General features: G+C 47.4%; 3 protein-coding genes across 7 annotated transcripts in view; 2 read left to right on the top strand and 1 right to left on the bottom strand.

Annotated features, from left to right (window-relative positions):
• Positions 1-8059, top strand: ZNF839 (zinc finger protein 839). 5 transcript variants are annotated; one of them, XM_069950409.1, is made up of 9 exons: positions 1-531; positions 598-1626; positions 1998-2735; positions 3938-4150; positions 5749-5841; positions 5952-6095; positions 6310-6414; positions 6501-6627; positions 7188-8059. In XM_069950409.1, the coding sequence occupies exons 1-9, from the start codon at positions 181-183 to the stop codon at positions 7817-7819; spliced, it is 3432 nt and encodes a 1143-aa protein (XP_069806510.1). In that variant the 5' UTR covers positions 1-180; the 3' UTR covers positions 7820-8059. The 5 variants fall into 5 exon arrangements, with proteins under 5 accessions (XP_069806510.1, XP_069806509.1, XP_069806505.1 ...); XM_069950408.1 differs by having other exon boundaries at positions 1-1002; positions 1069-1626; XM_069950407.1 differs by having other exon boundaries at positions 2-597; positions 658-1626.
• Positions 8060-10756: 2697 nt separating this feature from the next.
• Positions 10757-16619, bottom strand: CINP (cyclin dependent kinase 2 interacting protein). The gene is made up of 5 exons (XM_069950414.1): positions 16541-16619; positions 14819-14981; positions 12381-12495; positions 12169-12298; positions 10757-11044 (listed from the first exon to the last, which is right to left on the bottom strand). Exons 1-5 carry the CDS (start codon positions 16545-16547, stop codon positions 10842-10844), a joined length of 618 nt encoding a protein of 205 aa, XP_069806515.1. The 5' UTR covers positions 16548-16619; the 3' UTR covers positions 10757-10841.
• Positions 16620-16657: 38 nt separating this feature from the next.
• The window catches only part of TECPR2 (tectonin beta-propeller repeat containing 2), a 31291-nt gene continuing 30013 nt past the window's right edge, over positions 16658-17935 (top strand). Inside the window, exon 1 of the mRNA XM_069949999.1 lies at positions 16658-16752. The gene's annotated coding sequence lies outside the window, so the exon portion shown is untranslated. The remainder of the gene's footprint in view (positions 16753-17935) is intronic.

The raw sequence follows: 17935 nt of genomic DNA, 5'->3' as shown, positions 1-17935 counted from the left end.
GCCCCCATAGTGCACCGCCTCATACCGCCCCTCTCTACTCTTGACCTTCCGCGATCCGTAGCGAGGTCCTGTCACTGAAACACGTGACTGGCTGTGCCGGAGCTGTGGCCACACCGTGACTACACTGATCGGAGGAGCCGGCCTAACGGTGACCGGAGCGTCGTCACAGCCACCAAAAAGATGGCGGCGCTGGGCTGCCCCGACAACATGGCCGCGGTAATGGGCGCCATGGAACCGATGGAGGAGTACGTGCAGGTGGTGGTTGGCGAGGACGGGGACCCCAGCCAGGTGGTGGTGGTGCAGGGCGAAGGCGGGGAGCTGCTGAGGCCGGTGCAGGAGCTGAGCCCGGAGCTTCTGCAGAGCATCTCACCCAGCGACACCGTCTACTATGTGCAGCCTGACGGGAGCCTGGTGCCCGGGGGAAGCCTGGGGGAGGTGCACACCGGAGGCCAGGGACTGGAGGCTGCCCAGCTGGTGACTGGAGGCCTGGAGGCTGCCCACCTGGTGACCGGAGGACTGGAGGCTGCCCACCTGGTGACCGGAGGACTGGAGGCTGCCCACCTGGTGACCGGAGGCCAGGGGCTGGAGGCTGCCCACCTGGTGACCGGAGGACTGGAGGCTGCCCAGCTGGTGACCGGAGGACTGGAGGCTGCCCACCTGGTGACCGGAGGCCAGGGGCTGGAGGCTGCCCACCTGGTGACCGGAGGACTGGAGGCTGCCCACCTGGTGACCGGAGGCCAGGGGCTGGAAGCTGCCCACCTGGTGACCGGAGGCCAGGGGCTGGAGGCTGCCCACCTGGTGACCGGAGGCCAGGGGCTGGAGGCTGCCCACCTGGTGACCGGAGGCCAGGGGCTGGAGGCTGCCCACCTGGTGACCGGAGGCCAGGGGCTGGAGGCTGCCCACCTGGTGACCGGAGGCCAGGGGCTGGAGGCTGCCCACCTGGTGACCGGAGGCCAGGGGCTGGAGGCTGCCCACCTGGTGACCGGAGGCCAGGGGCTGGAGGCTGCCCACCTGGTGACCGGAGGCCAGGGGCTGGAGGCTGCCCACCTGGTGACTGGAGGAGTGGAGGCTGCCCAGCTTGTCACTAAAGGAATGGAGGCTGGCCACCTGGTGACTGGAGGAATGGAGGCTGCTCACCTGGTGGCCGGAAACCAGGGACTAGAGACTGCTCAGTCTGAGGGGAGGCTGGAGACTGAAGACAATGTGGGTGAGGCTGATGGATGTGAAGGCCAAGGAATGGAGGTTGCGGTGAACCTGGTAACCAGGGTGGAGGAGGCCACCCACCCTGAGATGATCCTGCTATCCGGAGAGCATCCTGGTGTGAATCTGGTCACTGGAGGCCAAATAGAACAACCCGTCCGATCTGTAAATGGAGGCCAGGAGGAGGAATCCGTGGAGGAGGCCAGCACGGACATAGTAACTGCCTTAAACCTCACCAAGGAGACTGCCCGTCGGGCCCAAGAGACTGAGGCTGGCCTAGTGCCTGATACCATGCAGTGCCAGCCAGTGCCCGCTGGTGGCTCCCGACTGTCCACGTTTTCTTCCTCGATTTCAATGCTGAAGACTGTTGCCCATCAGGTGGCCCTGAAGGAGGCGGAGTCTCTGCCCCAAGTCTTCACCCATAAGGTAACTCCTGGAATACAAATAATGCACCGACATGCATAACTACAACTCCCAGCATTGCTGACAACACGCAGCTTCATGATGGGGGTTGTATTATTTCAATAGAATGCTTGTTCTGCTAATGTTTTAGAGGGGTTTCCTCTTTGAAGGGTACTCGTCACTGTTGTAAGAGAATGGGTAGTCTGTGTGACCCTTTAAGCCACTCATCCCTGGCAAAGATGTGGATAGGCGATGAGTGTCCTTCAAGGGAAAATCCCGTTAAGCCTACATGGAATTGCCCTAAAACATTGTAACAAATCCTCAGCTGTGAGAATGAGTTATACATGAGAAGAGTTGACCTGATATGTGTTGATTCTCTTATAATTGTTTTACAGGAGCTGAAATCCATCCATGTCCAAGTCCCCAAGAAGAGTGCGGAGCCGGTGGTGCTGAACCTCAGCACCGTCCACATGAAGAGCGCCAATCCCAGCCTCCTGGGGGCGCAGGTGGTGCACGTCAAGTCTCTGCGGGAATCGGGGACGCCGCTGGTGGTCAACACCTCCTCCCGGGATTCTCCCATCCAGATCTTTGTCCGGCAGGCTCAGCCGCCCGCAGGGAAGCCCTGGACTCCAGACCTGAACAGGAACGGCAGGGAAGCCTACACGGAGTCCCAAACCTGCATGGCTCACCCCCAGAATGGCGCTCATGTATTGTATCCCGCCGACCCTACGCAGAAAAGGGGTCACAAACGCAAGAAGTCAGTAAAAGTGAAGACCCGCTCCGGGCGTATATCTCGCCCTCCCAAACACAAAGCGAAAGATTACAAATTCCTTAAAGTGGGCGACATGATTCAGGGTAGCACTTCAGGTTCGGAAGACTTCTCGGAGGGGAGCTCGGAGGAGGACGAGAAGGGCGGGAAGGAGGCCGCGTCATGTGACCTGCCACCGGCATACACTGTGAGAAACTCCCTGTTCCAGTGTCAGACCTGTGAGAAGTCGTATATGGGGAAAGGAGGGTTATCCCGACACTACAGGCTGTACCCGAGTCACGGGCAGATGGAGACGCCCTTTGAGTCTGATGACAAGAAAAACGGACAGGCTAGTGCTGGGCATATGGTTCCCACTGAACCGAAGGTGAGGAGCGTGTACTGTGTCTCCGATGTCTTACTAGCTGCATCCAAAATAGCCAGGAGGCACCAATGGGCACAGAAGGACCAGCTGTAGGGAGACAATTCCTTAAAGGCCTGGGCCCCGTCATGTCTGGAGTTCCAGAGCTGACCCCGATTGGAACGCTGGATGCATTGCACTTGGTGCCTCTCCTTAAAGGGGTTATCCAGTGCTCTAAAAACAAGGCCACTTTCTTCCAGAGACAGCACCTCTCTTGTCTCCAGGTCAGGTGTAGGTTTGTAATTGAGCTCCATTCACTTCAATGGAACTAAGTTGCAAAACCTGCACCCAAACTGGAGACAAGAGTGGTGCTTTCTCTGGAAGAAAGTGGCCATGTTTTTATAACGATGGATAACTCCCGTCAAGCCGCATAGACTGTACTGGGGGTTATAGCACCAGATATGTAAACCATCCAGCTTAGTTGCCTCTGAAATGATCGCAGGTTATGCAGTGTTTTTTTTAATGCGGTGCTGCCATGTTGGATCGCTGAATACAATGCCCTATAAGCAGGGGTGCTGTCCTCCTGTTGTTGCACAATTATAAAAGGTTGTCTAGGCAGGGGAATGGGAATTGTACTTATGCATCCCTGACCCTATAGACACCAGCCTAGTTTGAGATGAGGGGGACCCCTTTAAATCATTACTGTCATGGAAGTTGGTAAGTGAAGCACACAGCCAGGCGCTTCTCTTGGCTCTATCAGTAAGTGAGCACTCAGACGCTGACTGATCAGAACTTTTGGATGACACTTGTCAGAACTTCCTATTAATGATGATAACCTAAGTAATGGACATATCCATTAAAAACGAAAGTCCTTCCGATGTCATGCAGCATGGTTGCTGGGCATTGGTCTGGCCGGACAGAAGTAGTTGTACACACAGGCCTTGGATTAGTTGTCTCTTTGTTCTTGGATAATAAATAGTGATGAGCGAATAGTGAAATATTCGATATTCGTTTGAATATCTCCCCGATATTCGAATATTCAATCCCATTAAAGTCTATGGGAACAAGTATTCATTTATAGAAAAACATCTACTCGACCACTTGGAGGTAAAAACTTTATTGAATATTCGGCAAACTATTCGATAGATTGAATACCTTACTATTCGATCGAACAGTATTCGCTCATCAATAATAATAAATAACGCTGCTTAATTTGTCTTGTATTTCAGAAACCGATCCCTAGACCCAGGAAGAGGCTGATAGAGGACCCCCTGAACCCCAACGCTTCCAGTCTCCCAAGCCTGGCTACAGATGGTCTTGAGTTTGTACCAGTATCAAGTACGTGTCGGGGGAGGCGGCAGATGTCGGGGAGGAGATTTGGATATCCACGTAAAGTGTTGGCCTGTGCGCCCTCTGAGCAGAATGCACGGACAGCAAGGGAGGTGAGTACACTGTGTATATAGGTGCTACAAGGGAAACCAACAGCAGGCTAGAAGGCTCTGAATTGCTGTTATGTCTCCATACTGCAAGGAATGCTGATGATTAAGGTAAAAAAACGCCCTTTAAGTGTTGCTGTCGTCATAGAAAACTTTTGACATGTCATAGAGACACGGCAAAAGTTTGGATCGGTATAGGTCCAGTTCAGACCTTTACCGGAGAATGAGCGGGGAGAAGACGGCGCTAAGACTGTCTGCTCCCCGCTCTGTGTCACATGAGTCTGTCTCATAATGTAAGTCTATGGAGCCCGACTGATTATGCTGACACAGAGCGGGGGGGGGGGGGGGTGGGGGAGTGGGGGAGTGGACGTGCTGCAGCGTGGTCCTCTCCCTGCTCTTTCTGACGATCGGTACGGATTTGAACACAAAGACCTAGAGCGATCTAATCTTTTGACTTGTCTCTATGATATGTCAAAACTTTTCCATGATTATAGTGACACTTTAATTCTCAGTGCCGTATTTTGTTTTTATCTAAAAAGATTTGCGATAATTTTACACCAAAGCCTACACACAAAGGGGGAGATTTATGAAGACCTTCATACAAGTAAGCCGGTCTTAAATAAAGCCTCGCCCCCTTTTACCTGTTTGATCCTGAGTTTGATTACATTACTTATCCTGTACTGATCCTGAGTTACATCCTGTATTATACCCCAGAGCTGCACTCACTATTCTGCTGGTGATGTCACTATGTACATACATTACAATACTTATCCTGTACTGATCCTGAGTTACATCCTGTATTATACCCCAGAGCTGCACTCACTATTCTGCTGGTGGGGTCACTGTGTACATACATTACATTACTGATCCTGTACTGATCCTGAGTTACATCCTGTATTATACCCCAGAGCTGCACTCACTATTCTGCTGGTGAGGTCACTTTGTTCATACATTACAATACTTATCCTGTACTGATCCTGAGTTACATCCTGTATTATACTCCAGAGCTGCACTCAGTATTTTGCTGGTGAGGTCATTGTGTACATACATTACATTACTGATCCTGTACTGATCCTGAGTTACATCCTGTATTATACCCCAGAGCGGCACTCACTATTCTGCTGGTGGGGTCACTGTATACATACATTACATTACTTATCCTGTACTGATCCTGAGTTACATCCTGTATTATACCCCAGAGCTGCACTCACTATTCTGCTGGTGGGGTCACTGTGTACATACATTACATTACTGATCCTGAGTTACATCCTGTATTATACCCCAGAGCGGCACTCACTATTCTGCTGGTGGGGTTACTGTATACATTACATTACTGATCCTGTACTGATCCTGAGTTACATCCTGTATTATACTCCAGAGCTGCACTCACTATTCTGCTGGTGGGGTCACTGTGTATATACATACATTACTTATCCTGTACTGATCCTGAGTTACATCCTGTATTATACCCCAGAGCGGCACTCACTATTCTGCTGGTGGGGTTACTGTGTACATTACATTACTGATCCTGTACTGATCCTGAGTTACATCCTGTATTATACTCCAGAGCTGCACTCACTATCTTTCTCTCTCCATCATCACAGCTTATTGAGCAGTGTGAAGATGCAGATCTAAAGGAACATGTTGCACCATGTTTTTCTGCACGGCTTTCGGTCTATGACTTCTTACTTGTAAAGGTAGGTCGCAGTATGGAGATGGCTCATTGTATAAAGAATGGAAAGCGAACCTTTCACCCTATAAATGCCAGGATTGATCAGATTAACCCCCCCCCCCATGTGTTTTACAGGTCAAACAAGACCACCCAGACACACCTGTGTTTCCACACCTGTATAAAGAACTAGAGCATCTGCACTCCATGGTGCGACTCTTGGCTCAGGAATATTTCAGCAATGGGGCAGCGGGAAGGACGGTAGAAGTAGCTGACTGTAAGGTGAGCCACTATTAAATCACAGAGGTTTTCTATGGAGATTTGCTGCTGCTCTGGACAGTTCCTGACATGGACGGAGATGGCAGCAGAGAGCACTGTGTCAGACTGGAAAGAAACCACCACTTCCTGCAAGACATACAGCAGCTGATAAGTACTGGAAGAATGGAGATTTTTTAATAAAAGTAAATTAAAAGTCTTTTCACTTTCTGTACCCTAGGTGGCAGCATCACTGGACATTTCAGCAGAGAGGATTACTAAGGTCTCTCCACCTGTGACATCAACTGTGACAGAAGAGAAGATACAGTCAGTTGAAGAAAACAAGGTAAGAGGTCGCTGCTACTTCTGCTTCTACTCTTCTGGTTATGACTGATGATTACTGACCGATCCTATCAATATCCACTGCGCTAGTGTCCACGAGAGGAGCTGACGCCACCAGCAAAACGACTAAAAGTAGATGAACTGGAAACTGTGAGCTCAACCAATGATGTCACCACAGGGAGCGCTGCAGACACACAGGTGGAAGAGCAGAGGACAGGTAAGCTGGGAACATATATCCACTGTTACTTCACCTGCTAGTATACAGGGGGCAGTATTATAGTAGTTATATTCTTGTATAAAGGAGCAGTATTATAGTAGTTATATTCTTGTATATAGGAGCAGTATTATAGTAGTTATATTCCTGTATATAGGAGCAGTATTATAGTAGTTATATTCCTGTATATAGGAGGCAGTATTATAGTAGTTATATTCTTGTATATAGGAGCAGTATTATAGTAGTTATATTCTTGTATATAGGAGCAGTATTATAGTAGTTATATTCTTGTATATAGGAGCAGTATTATAGTAGTTATATTCTTGTATATAGGAGCAGTATTATAGTAGTTATATTCCTGTATATAGGAGCAGTATTATAGTAGTTATATTCCTGTATATAGCAGCAGTATTATAGTAGTTATATTCTTGCATATAGGAGCAGTATTATAGATATTGACACAGACCACATAGGTGTGGGGAGTGATGGTTATTTTAGAGCCACCTCACAGGCATTTGTTATGCACTTTCATTATGTACAATTTAACCCATTATTATGCACAGATCCTATTTCCTTGGCCGATGAGTCACTTTGTGAAAACGTCACAAGTTCTGAGGTTACAATTACTTGTACTGAAGAAGTAATTGAAATCTTGCACCCAAATGTAATGGAGGAAGAGGCTGGTAACCTGAACACCAATCCAGAGTCTGTTCCTTGTGAAGAAAACATTATGGAAACTTCATCTCTTTCACTTAGTGCAAGTTCTCCAAAGCAAGCAGCGTCTGCACAGATCTCCAGTGAGGGTCCGGGGGAGAGTTCAGGTGATGTCATTCAGACTCTGGTTGTACAGGAGAATACAGGAGCTGAGGAGGTTTTACCAGGAAGCCATACTGACCAATCTCCATGTCCAGAGGCTTCTGACACTGACTCCGCCCTCCCTTCTCAGGCTCCTCCCACCATTTCTGATAAGACATACAGCGCAGGCTCCCAAGATGTAAGCACCTTCATCTCCCCAGACATCATTGCCGGTGACCAGTGTACACAGACTTTTGCCTTCCACCATGGACATGACCTGGTGTTTGTTGACAGCTCAGATGAAACCATGACGGGCGAGGCGGTTGTGATATATGACAGTACCGAGGCTCCGGCTGACACACAGACGGACACCGTTGTAGCGCTCGTGGAAATGAAATAGATCTATTCATCTCACAATGAGGTGATTGCTAATGTTCTGGTTTCAATGCGTTTTTTTTTTTTTTTTTTTTAAATAAATGTAGGAATATTCCTATATATATTCTTCTAAACAGAAATGTATAACTTATTTGTAACATGTTTCTATGGGAGTTTTATTTATTTGTATTAAGCCAAAACTTTTGCATTACAGTTCCTGTGCCTTCTTCAGATGATTCTGACCACATTGACATTGAGATCATGATTGGGGGGGGGGGGGGGATTATGCTGATACAGTCTGTGCTGAGCGACATTTATAGCTTATATTTCTATCACTGTATAATGAAATGCTCTCTGACTTTCTAACTGGCTTTGTGTTTCAGTTTCTCACCATTGTCATGATCTCTGCTTGCTGTCAGGAAGGGAAGTGTTCTTGTTTACAGTCAGTTTAATACCAGTAAGAACACTGCTTTGTGACTGTAAGGGTATGTGCTCACTACGGAATCCCAGCAGATCACCCGCCATGGATACAGCAGCTTGCATCTCTGCTGGTCCTATAGGTTTCATTCTGTGGTTTGCTAGATTCCGTTGTCCACCTGAAGAATGAGTGGGTTTATTCTTCAAGTGGATAGCGGAATCTGGCAAACCATAGAATGAAGCGTATGGGACCAGTGGAGATGCGAGCTGCTGTATCCACGGCGGGTGATCTGCTGGGATTCTGCAGTGTGCACATACCCTTAGGCTAAGGATATACATGGCGACCTTGGCTTCGGCACATTAACACTATTCTGCTTCACTCTTCATCTCGTCTAATGAAAGTGAGTGTGGGCGAGTTGCAATCTGCGTTTGACTGCAGGCAGTAATCCATGCAATGTGGCCACACTCACTTACATTAGATGTGCTGCGGCTTAGTATTCTTTGCTCATGTGGCCAAAGTTACTGTTTCCCTCACCCAACAACAAAACAGTTGCAAAACTACCGTATTTTCCGGCGTATAAGACGACGACTTATACGCCGGGTATGGTCGCCTCATACGGTGGGGGGGCTAAAAAATTGACCGCATCCCCATTGTATGGGGCGACCACTAAAAGAAAAAAAAAAAGTTAACTGCCCTGGGGGCCCGTTCCCGTACCATTTCCAGCACAGGCAGTGCGACATATACTGCCTGCGCTGGAGATGGAGGTCCCTCTCTCGGGCAGCCGGGCGTCTCATCGGAGAGGCTTGGAGTCGCTCGGCTGCCGGGAGAGCTTTGGGAGAATGAGAGAGGCGCCGGAAGTTCCTGAAGCCTCTCTCATTCTCCCAAAGCTCTCCCGGCAGCCGAGCGTTTTCGAGCCTCTCCAAAGAGACGCTTGCCTGCCCGGGAGAGTTTCGGGGATCTCCGGCGCAGGCAGTGTACGTCACACTGTCTGCAGCGGGAACGGTCCGGGAGGCCCGCCGATGCCGGGAACGGGCCCCAGGTGAGGTAAACGTGTGTTTTTTTTGTTTGTTTTTTATTTAGCTGTAGTTAACCCCTGCATAACTACGCTGGAAAATACGGTACACTTCCCATCATGTCTAGACAGTCAGAGTTTAGTTTTGCAACAGCTGAAGGGTCATAGGTTCTTCTTTCCTAGCCACACATGCGTGATATAGTGGTAACTTGCCACTGTCATTAGATTACACCTACTGACACAGCACAGGTGCTGCCCGGCCTCTTGCTATTTGAATTGGAGCTAGTACCTGGCTGTTACAGCTGACACCCTCTCCTGATGTGCAGGTTCAGCTCCTACACTGTACATTACGGTGCAGTCAGGAAACTACCACCTCACAGGGCTGTAAATGGATAGCACAATGCATCTCCCATGCAAACTTGTGTATTTTCCTGGATACAGTCTATAATTTGAATCTGCAGTCATTTGCAGCTCCTTAGGAAAACACATATCTTGGGCACGGGTGGCTGGAAATTGGCACTTGTTTGCAGTGCCTTTACATGGCGTGAGAAATCTAGCGGCCAGGCTTTTGTTTGTGCAGCCATGGAAACTGTCAGCACAGATATATACACACACATATATTATATGTGTATATATATATATATATATCCGTGCTGTCAGTTTCTATATCACTCAGCAGTACATACTTGCCGCCGCTGCTGCTGTCATTCAGTTTCCAGTTCTTCTGGCTGCCTGGTACAGCTGCTGTGTCTTCAGGCCCCGCCTCCTCCAGAATGATTAACAGCCAGAGGAGACTTGGCCTGAAGGAAGAAACAGCGGCTAGATAGGGAGAGCCAGAGAATAGGATGCTGGATTGCAGCAGTAGAGGTAAGTATATACTGCTCTGTGATATGGAAACTGACAGCATGGATATATATATATATATATATATTTTATATCAGTGCTGTCAATTTCCCTTTATCGTCAACAGCCTCAAATCCCCTGTTTACTCAGTAGGATGTGTTGCTGATAATAGATTTTAAAGCCTGCAGTAAAAAGACGATCAGCTGAGGATCAGGCTCATTGCTGTCACTTTTACTTGGGACGATTATTGGCTGAAGAAGCATTTCTTGCTACATTCCCAGCTGATAATCGGCCGTTGTAAACTGTCAAGGGCGTCATACTTTGGCTGACCAGGCATAACAAGGATTGCAGTAGTGCCTATGGTTGCTATAGAACAGGGATGGGGCACTTTTGGCCCTCCAGCTGTTGCAAAACTACATTTCCCATCATGCCTGGACAGCCAAAAGTAAAGCTTCTGCTGTCCAGGCATGATGGGAATTGTAGTTTTGCATCCGCTGGAGGGCCAGAGGTTTCCCATTGCTGCTATACAATATAGCAGCAAGGAGACCAAATAACTGGAGTTGGGGCTGGCATGGATCGGAGCTGTTACAGGTGACATCTGCTGCTGATGGGACAAGCTCAGGACTTAGGTCCATACACTTTACATTACGGCGCTACATAAACAAACCATTACAACTAAAACGCACATATTTGTTAAGTTTTTAGATTTTTTTTATTTTACATAACCAAAAATATACATTTCACTCTATATTAAGGCAAAGTGTGAACATTCACTTACAGGGCTCGATGCCCGGTCTCTAGCAGCATGCTCTCTAATAAGACTCTAATATTGTTATCGATGTAGGGCTGATATAACCAACAGGACAGATAGACCATCAACAAGTCCTGGTCTGACGTGTGGGCTATTTCTCCAACAATTGTCTTCTTGAGGGTGATTTCTTTTTTATACATTTCTGACATCTTTAAGGATGTTTCATCTGGAAAACAACAAACCTATATTAGATTTGTAGTTGAGTATTGGAGGGAAAGAAATGTCCCAACTATCAAACTATAACATTGATTGGGAATGACCCTAAATGAGGAAAAACAAATACAAGATGCCACAATTCCTGCCCCCACCTCAAAAAAACCCTACATTGCAAAAGCATGGCATAAAGTACAACCCAAGCCCATAGGATGGTAAAGGGGTTATCCAGGGTTAGAAAACCCTGGCCGATAAAAGATTTTGACATATCTCTGTGACAAGTCTTATTAAAGCGGTATGATTCATAGAATAGGGCATAACAAGCTGATTACTGGAGATCACTACTAAAGATGAGTAAATTTACAGTATTAGGCTATGTTCACACTGCATATTTTTTCGTGAAGCACAGTGCAACAACGGCCGTGAGTATTACGAAAAAAATGTTACCTTGCCATCTATGGGATCCCGGCTGGAGCGTATATACATGGTGTATGCTCCGGCCGAGATCTCTTAACAGGGCCGCAAACAACTGACATGTCCGTTTTCAGCCACAGAAAACCCTGTCAGTGCACACTATGGAGTGAGCAGCACTGGCCACACACTCCATAGTGTGTCGTGGAGAGTTGTGATGCGGGCACGCACGGACGCGCCTGCATCAGAACTCTGCGGTGATAAAGATGATCTTTTCAGAGACCGACCGTTGGTCGGTCTCATGCGAGGTCTGAACTTAGCCTTAAAATATAAGGGAAGCACTTTGTTAACTCTGCTCTAGTTGCCTGGAAAAGCTCAATCCAATCCTGGGAGAAGTTTCCCATGAATAAATCCAGCTTTTCCAGGAACGGCACAGTGTTCTAAGGCAGTCAGCTGATGAAGCATTTTGCTTTGTTAATACTGTAGATTCACTCATCTCTAATCCCCACCAATCCTGAGACCGGGGGACACAATCATCCAGCAGTGAATTTCCCTATTCACCACCCGTAAGCTTTCAGCATCTCCACTATAAGGACTGATGGGTATCCCAGTGTTCAGCTTATGTCCTATCCTAAGGACAGGGAATATCAAGCTGAGATAGGAAGACTCCTTTACATGACAGCAGAACGTGTTAAAGCTGCAATACTTCAAGCCAGCAATACTCACAAAATAGTGTTGTAGGCCAGGTATGGAACAGTATCGGGCTGGGCTCTTGGCCGATGCACTGATACGCTTCCAGGTCGCACACGCCTTTAAACGTAGACGTCAACTTTTCCATTCTGTGCTGGATTTGTTGCTTCACAAGATAAAAACATTTATCAACGTTTTACAGTCTGCAAAGCCAAATGCAAAGAGAAGCAAAGTGGTAAGTGACCGACCATTTTCTCCAGCAGGTCCAGTAACTCTGAGCACAGTCTTTCCAGCTCTTCTTTGTCCTTGTCTGTGTTCTCCTGAGTGGATGCTACATCATCTAGTAACATCTTCTCATGTGATCTAGGAAGAAAAAGAAAAAAAACAAAAACTTGTGTCCAGCTGTTGCAAAATTACAATTCCCATCATGCCTGTACAGTTAAAGGGAACCTGTCACCCCCCGTGCCGGGGTGACAGGCTCCCGACCCCCCGTTAGAGCCCCCTATACTTACCTAATCCCGCCGGGTCCCGCTTCTGGATTCGGTCGGGTCCCGGAGATCTCAGCCGCTGCAGCCCGACGCGCGCGCTGACAGATGAGTCCAACGCTCATAGAGAATGACGGAGCGCTGGACTCTCCTGTCATTCTCTATGAGCGTTGGACTCATCTCTCAGCGCGCGCGCCGGGGTGCAGCGGCTGAGATCTCCGGGACCCGACCGAATCCAGAAGCGGGACCCGGCGGGATGAGGTAAGTATAGGGGTCTCTAACGGGGGTCGGGAGCCTGTCACCCCGGTACGGGGGGTGACAGGTTCCCTTTAAAGCTTTAGCTGACCAGCCATGATGAGTTGTAGTTTTGCAACAGCTGGAGGATCACAAGTTTGACCCCCACCCTGGTCTGTCTCAGACTGCCATAGTGCAGCCCCATTGGAGCTACTATATTATGTCCAATACATTTGTAGAATGAGGCTGGATTCACATGTTCTGTGTTTTCGCCGTGAAGCACAGACAACATGGATGTGGAATCCCTGTCCTGGAGTGTTTCCCTGCTCAGCATGATGTATTATCATGCCAGGAGTGGGGAAACTGTTTAAATCTCCTTGGCACTGTAAAGACACAGCAGTGCAGCTCAGTTACTACAGTGCCGCTGAGATTCAAATAGTTTCCCCATTCCCGGCATGATACTGATACATCATGGTGGTCGGAGAAACACTCCAGTATAGGGATTCCACGTCCATGCTTCTCAGAGCAAGCACGGATTGTGTGAATGCAGCCTAACTAAAAGGGTTATCTCGACTTAAAGTGTCCCTGTTATTTTCAAAACCTAAATCAACAGATGTGATATAAAGCAGGTTTGCAATGGAGAACACGGCACTTCCTGTATTCTGACTTTTTTTTCATTCAAAGAGTAAACACAGGAAGTCCTGTGTTTCCCAGGTCATCTGCGTTCACAGGGAAGGCAGTCATGTGATAGATGGACACATTGAGCCGTCAATCTCTGTACTGGCCGGGACTTCATGTGTTCAGTCTTTTTTATCAACCAGAACAAGACTAAAAAGCTTCAGGAGACTGGACTTGGATAAAAGTAAGTATAGCTGTTATACAGCTGCCTTCAGGAGACTGGACCTGGATACAGTAAGTATAGCTGTTATATAGCAGCCTTCAGGAGACTGGACCTGGATACAGTAAGTATAGCTGTTATATAGCTGCCTTCAGGAGACTGGACCTGGATACAGTAAGTATAGCTGTTATATAGCTGCCTTCAGGAGACTGGACCAGGATACAGTAAGTATAGCTGTTATATAGCTGCCTTCAGGAAACTGGACCTGGATACAGTAAGTATAGCTGTTATATAGCTGCCTTCAGGAGACTGGACCTGGATACAGTAAGTATAGCTATTATATAGCTGCCTTCAGGAGACTGGACCTGGATACAGTAAGTATAGCTGTTATATAGCAGCCTTCAGGAGACTGGACCTGGATACAGTAAGTATAGCTATTATATAGCTGCCTTCAGGAAACTGGACTTGGATACAGTAAGTATAGCTGATATATAGCTGCCTTCAGGAGACTGGACCTGGATACAAGGAAATATTGCTGTCATATGGCAGCATTCATAGACTGGACCTGGATACAGTAAGTATAGCTGTTATATAGCAGCCTTCAGGAGACTGGACCTGGATACAGTAAGTATAGCTGTTATATAGCTGCCTTCAGGAGACTGGACCTGGATACAGTAAGTATAGCTGTTATATAGCTGCCTTCAGGAGACTGGACCTGGATACAGTAAGTATAGCTGTTATATAGCTGCCTTCAGGAAACTGGACCTGGATACGGTAAGTATAGCTGTTATATAGCTGCCTTCAGGAGACTGGACCTGGATACGGTAAGTATAGCTGTTATATAGCAGGCTTCAGGAGACTGGACCTGGATACAGTAAGTATAGCTGTTATATAGCAGCCTTCAGGAGACTGGACCTAGGTAGACGTAAGTATAGCTTTGTTGTAAAGCATGATAACAAGAAAAATGTTGAATGCAAATTGCAAACTTGTTTTATATCACATTTACTGTTGATTTAGATTATAAAAGTTATAATGGCAGGGACACTTAAAACTTATCCACAGGGTAGAGCACAGGTGTGGGATCGCAGGAGTCCAATCACTACAGCTTATAAGCGCACACAACACTTACAGGGCGCTGATTCTAAGGTTGACAATCTTGCTGGCAGCAGTGAAGGCCGTGTCATTGCAGCTCTCCCACTTCAGCATCAGGTTGTGCCAGTCTGCGGCATTGTCCTTGATCTTCCTGGCGCTGCCCGTTACTGCCGACTTTTTGGGAGTAACAGTGGATTTACCTGAGCATAAAATTAAACAAAGTAAATGTTAAAACAGTCTGGCTTTCTTATTGCACTACCTGTCTTGTCGTAGCTGCACCAAATCATGAGCGCTTCCTATGATCACGTTGTGAAAACGCTAAATGCCTTTTACTGTAACTCACGTGTGACCAGAATAGGTGAGCGGCCCTAAAGATATTCAGGAAAAACAGTACCCCATTAATTCAGAACAGCGCCACACCTATCCACAGGCTTTGTCTGGTATTGCAAGTCATCTACAGTGATGGGACTGATCTGCCATACCACATAAAACCTGTAGTTATAGCACAAAACAGATAGCTGGAGGGCTGAAGGATCCCCATACCTGTCTTAAAGGGGTTGTCCAGCAAAAATCTTTTTCTTTCAAATCAACTGGTGTCAGAAAGTTATATAGGCTTGTAATTTACTACTATTAAAAAATCCTCAAGTCTTCCCATACTTATTAGCTGCTGTATGTGCTGCAGGGAATGTTTTATTTTCAGTCTGACACAGTGCTCTCTGCTGACATCTCTGGCCGAGACAGGAACTGTCCAGAGCAGGAGAGGATTTCTATGGGGATTCATATAAAACCAAAGTTCCTGACTCGGCCAGAGATGTCAGTAGAGAGCACTGTGTCAGACTGAAAATAAAACATCATTTCCTGATAAGTATAGGAAAGCAGCTGATAAGTATAGGAAAACTTGAGATTTTTTTTTAATAGAAGTAAATTACAAATCTATATAACTTTCTGACACCAGTTTATTAGAAAGAAAAATATTTTAGCTGGACAATCCCTTTAAAGGAGAAAGAAACTAACTGGTTTTGTTGGGACAAATGCTTTACACTCATCTAAATATTATTCCCCCAGTTCAAAGAACATTTCAAAAGCACAACTCCCAGCATTCCCTGACAGTCCTAGTTGTGTGATCCTGTTTGTGGCTTTCCAGCTGTTGCAAAACTACAATTCCCAGCATGCTCTGACAGCTCTTATCCTGTATTTCCCAACATGTGGCTCTCCAGTTATTGCAAACCAGCTTGGACAATACTGTTGTGTGATGGGATCTGTAGTTTTGCAGCAGCTGAAGGCCACATGCTGGACTGGTAGAAAATGCTGGGGGTTGTAGTTGTGCAAAAGTTAGGCTGTCAGTGCATGCTTGGAACTGTACTGGAGGCCATAGGATAGACTGTAGGTCATGCTGGGAGTTGTAGTTTTGCAACATCTGGCTGGGAAACAGTGATATGATGACATTTGTAGTTTTTTAGAACAGCTGGAGAACTATAGGCTGGGCTGGTAGAGCATGCTGGGAGTTGTAGTTGTGCAAAAGCTGGACAGACACTAATAAGGCTATTAGGGCATGGTGGGGGTTGTAGTTTTCCTCTTTCACCAAAAAGGGTAAACCTTCTGCAAAACTACAATGCCCATCATGCCTGGACAGCCAAAGGCTGATGGTCATTGTAGTTTTTCAATACCTGGAGGTTCCCCATCCCTGCACTAAACACTTAGAAGAACTACAACCACCAGCATGCACTTCCAACCTCTGACAGGTCTTGAAACCACTCACTCTCCATCCTGCCGGCGCATCAGGAGTCAGTGACAGACCACGTGATCCTCCATAGCCTCATTTACTTCCTCCTTCCGGCTAAGAAGCGGAAGTGGCGTGACGTCAGGGCGGAGCGGCCTCTGATTGGTCGGAGGGATTCGGTGTTTTGGTTGTCTGGCAGGGGGCTGTATTTTAGCTGCGTCAGGGGCGGCGGAGGAGCCGGGGAGGTGCAGGTGAGAGGGGCTGACAGGGCTCTATGTATATGCTTTATCTATATGTTCTCTCTTCTATGTGGTGGTTTCTTAAAGGAATTCTCCTCTCACCCCTATGTCTTGCAGTCCTGGCTTCTCTTTGTGCTCCAGTATGATGGTGGTGGCCACCTGTTAGGAGTCATTGCCATGGTGACCAACAGGTGGACCCCCCCATCACATCCAGAACTGGGACTGGCAGACTTTAGAGTTAGAGGAGAATTCCTTTAAGGGTTGCCCCCCTCCCTCAGGTGTTATGATGTCATCACGGACGCTTACGTATCTTCTTATGGAGACGCAATGATGGGGGTCATGTATCCTGGATTGTTGTATAACAGGGGACATGCTGGAAATATTGAGACCACCAAGAGTTTGGCCGCCGCTGCGTGAGTGGAAGTCGCCGCTGATAGCTGGAGGCTGCTGTTACCATGGAGATGCGTCTGCGACAAATATATCGATGAGCACGTAATATGGGATCACATCCAGTTCAGGTACACCAGGGATGGGGAACCATTGGTGTTGCAAAACTACAATTCCCATCATGCCTGGACAGCCTTCGGCTGTCCAGGCATGATGGGAGTTGTAGTTTTGCAACAGCTGGAGGGCCGGAGCATCCCCATCCCTGCATAAGGTGAAGCGGACGATATCCATATATCATAATTATGTGATTTTGGGTCTCCAACTGTTGCAAAACTACAACTCCCAGCATTCCCTGAGTATGCCTGGAGGAAAACAAAAAATTGTGCTAGGTAACCTGCGTCTCTCCAGCTGTTACAAAACTACAACTTCCACCATGACTTGGAGTTGTAGTTTGCAACAGCTGGAGAGACAGACGGGTTGCCTGGCCATTGTGGTATCCTCCGGGCATGCTGGGAGTTGTAGTTTTGCAATAGTTGGAGAGCCAAAAGTTGTGGATCACAGAATTAGGGAGTATCGATATCTTTAGCTAAAGCTTTGGCTGTCCAGGCATGCTGGGAGTTGTAGTTTCACAATAGCTGGAGGGCCACAGGGTGAAATTAGTTGTAATTATTTGGAATTCTTCATATCAGACATGCTGGGAGTTGTAGTTTCACAATAGCTGGAGGGCCACAGGGTGGAGTTAGTCGTAATTATTTGGAATTCTTCATATCAGGCATGCTGGGAGTTGTAGTTTTGTAACAGCTGAAGG

Source organism: Dendropsophus ebraccatus, chromosome 13 (genome assembly GCF_027789765.1).
Source record: "Dendropsophus ebraccatus isolate aDenEbr1 chromosome 13, aDenEbr1.pat, whole genome shotgun sequence".
In the NCBI taxonomy this organism is placed as follows: domain Eukaryota; kingdom Metazoa; phylum Chordata; class Amphibia; order Anura; family Hylidae; genus Dendropsophus; species Dendropsophus ebraccatus.
The sequence above is the reverse complement of the archived record's forward strand: the minus strand, read 5'-3'. Positions and strand labels throughout refer to the sequence as shown.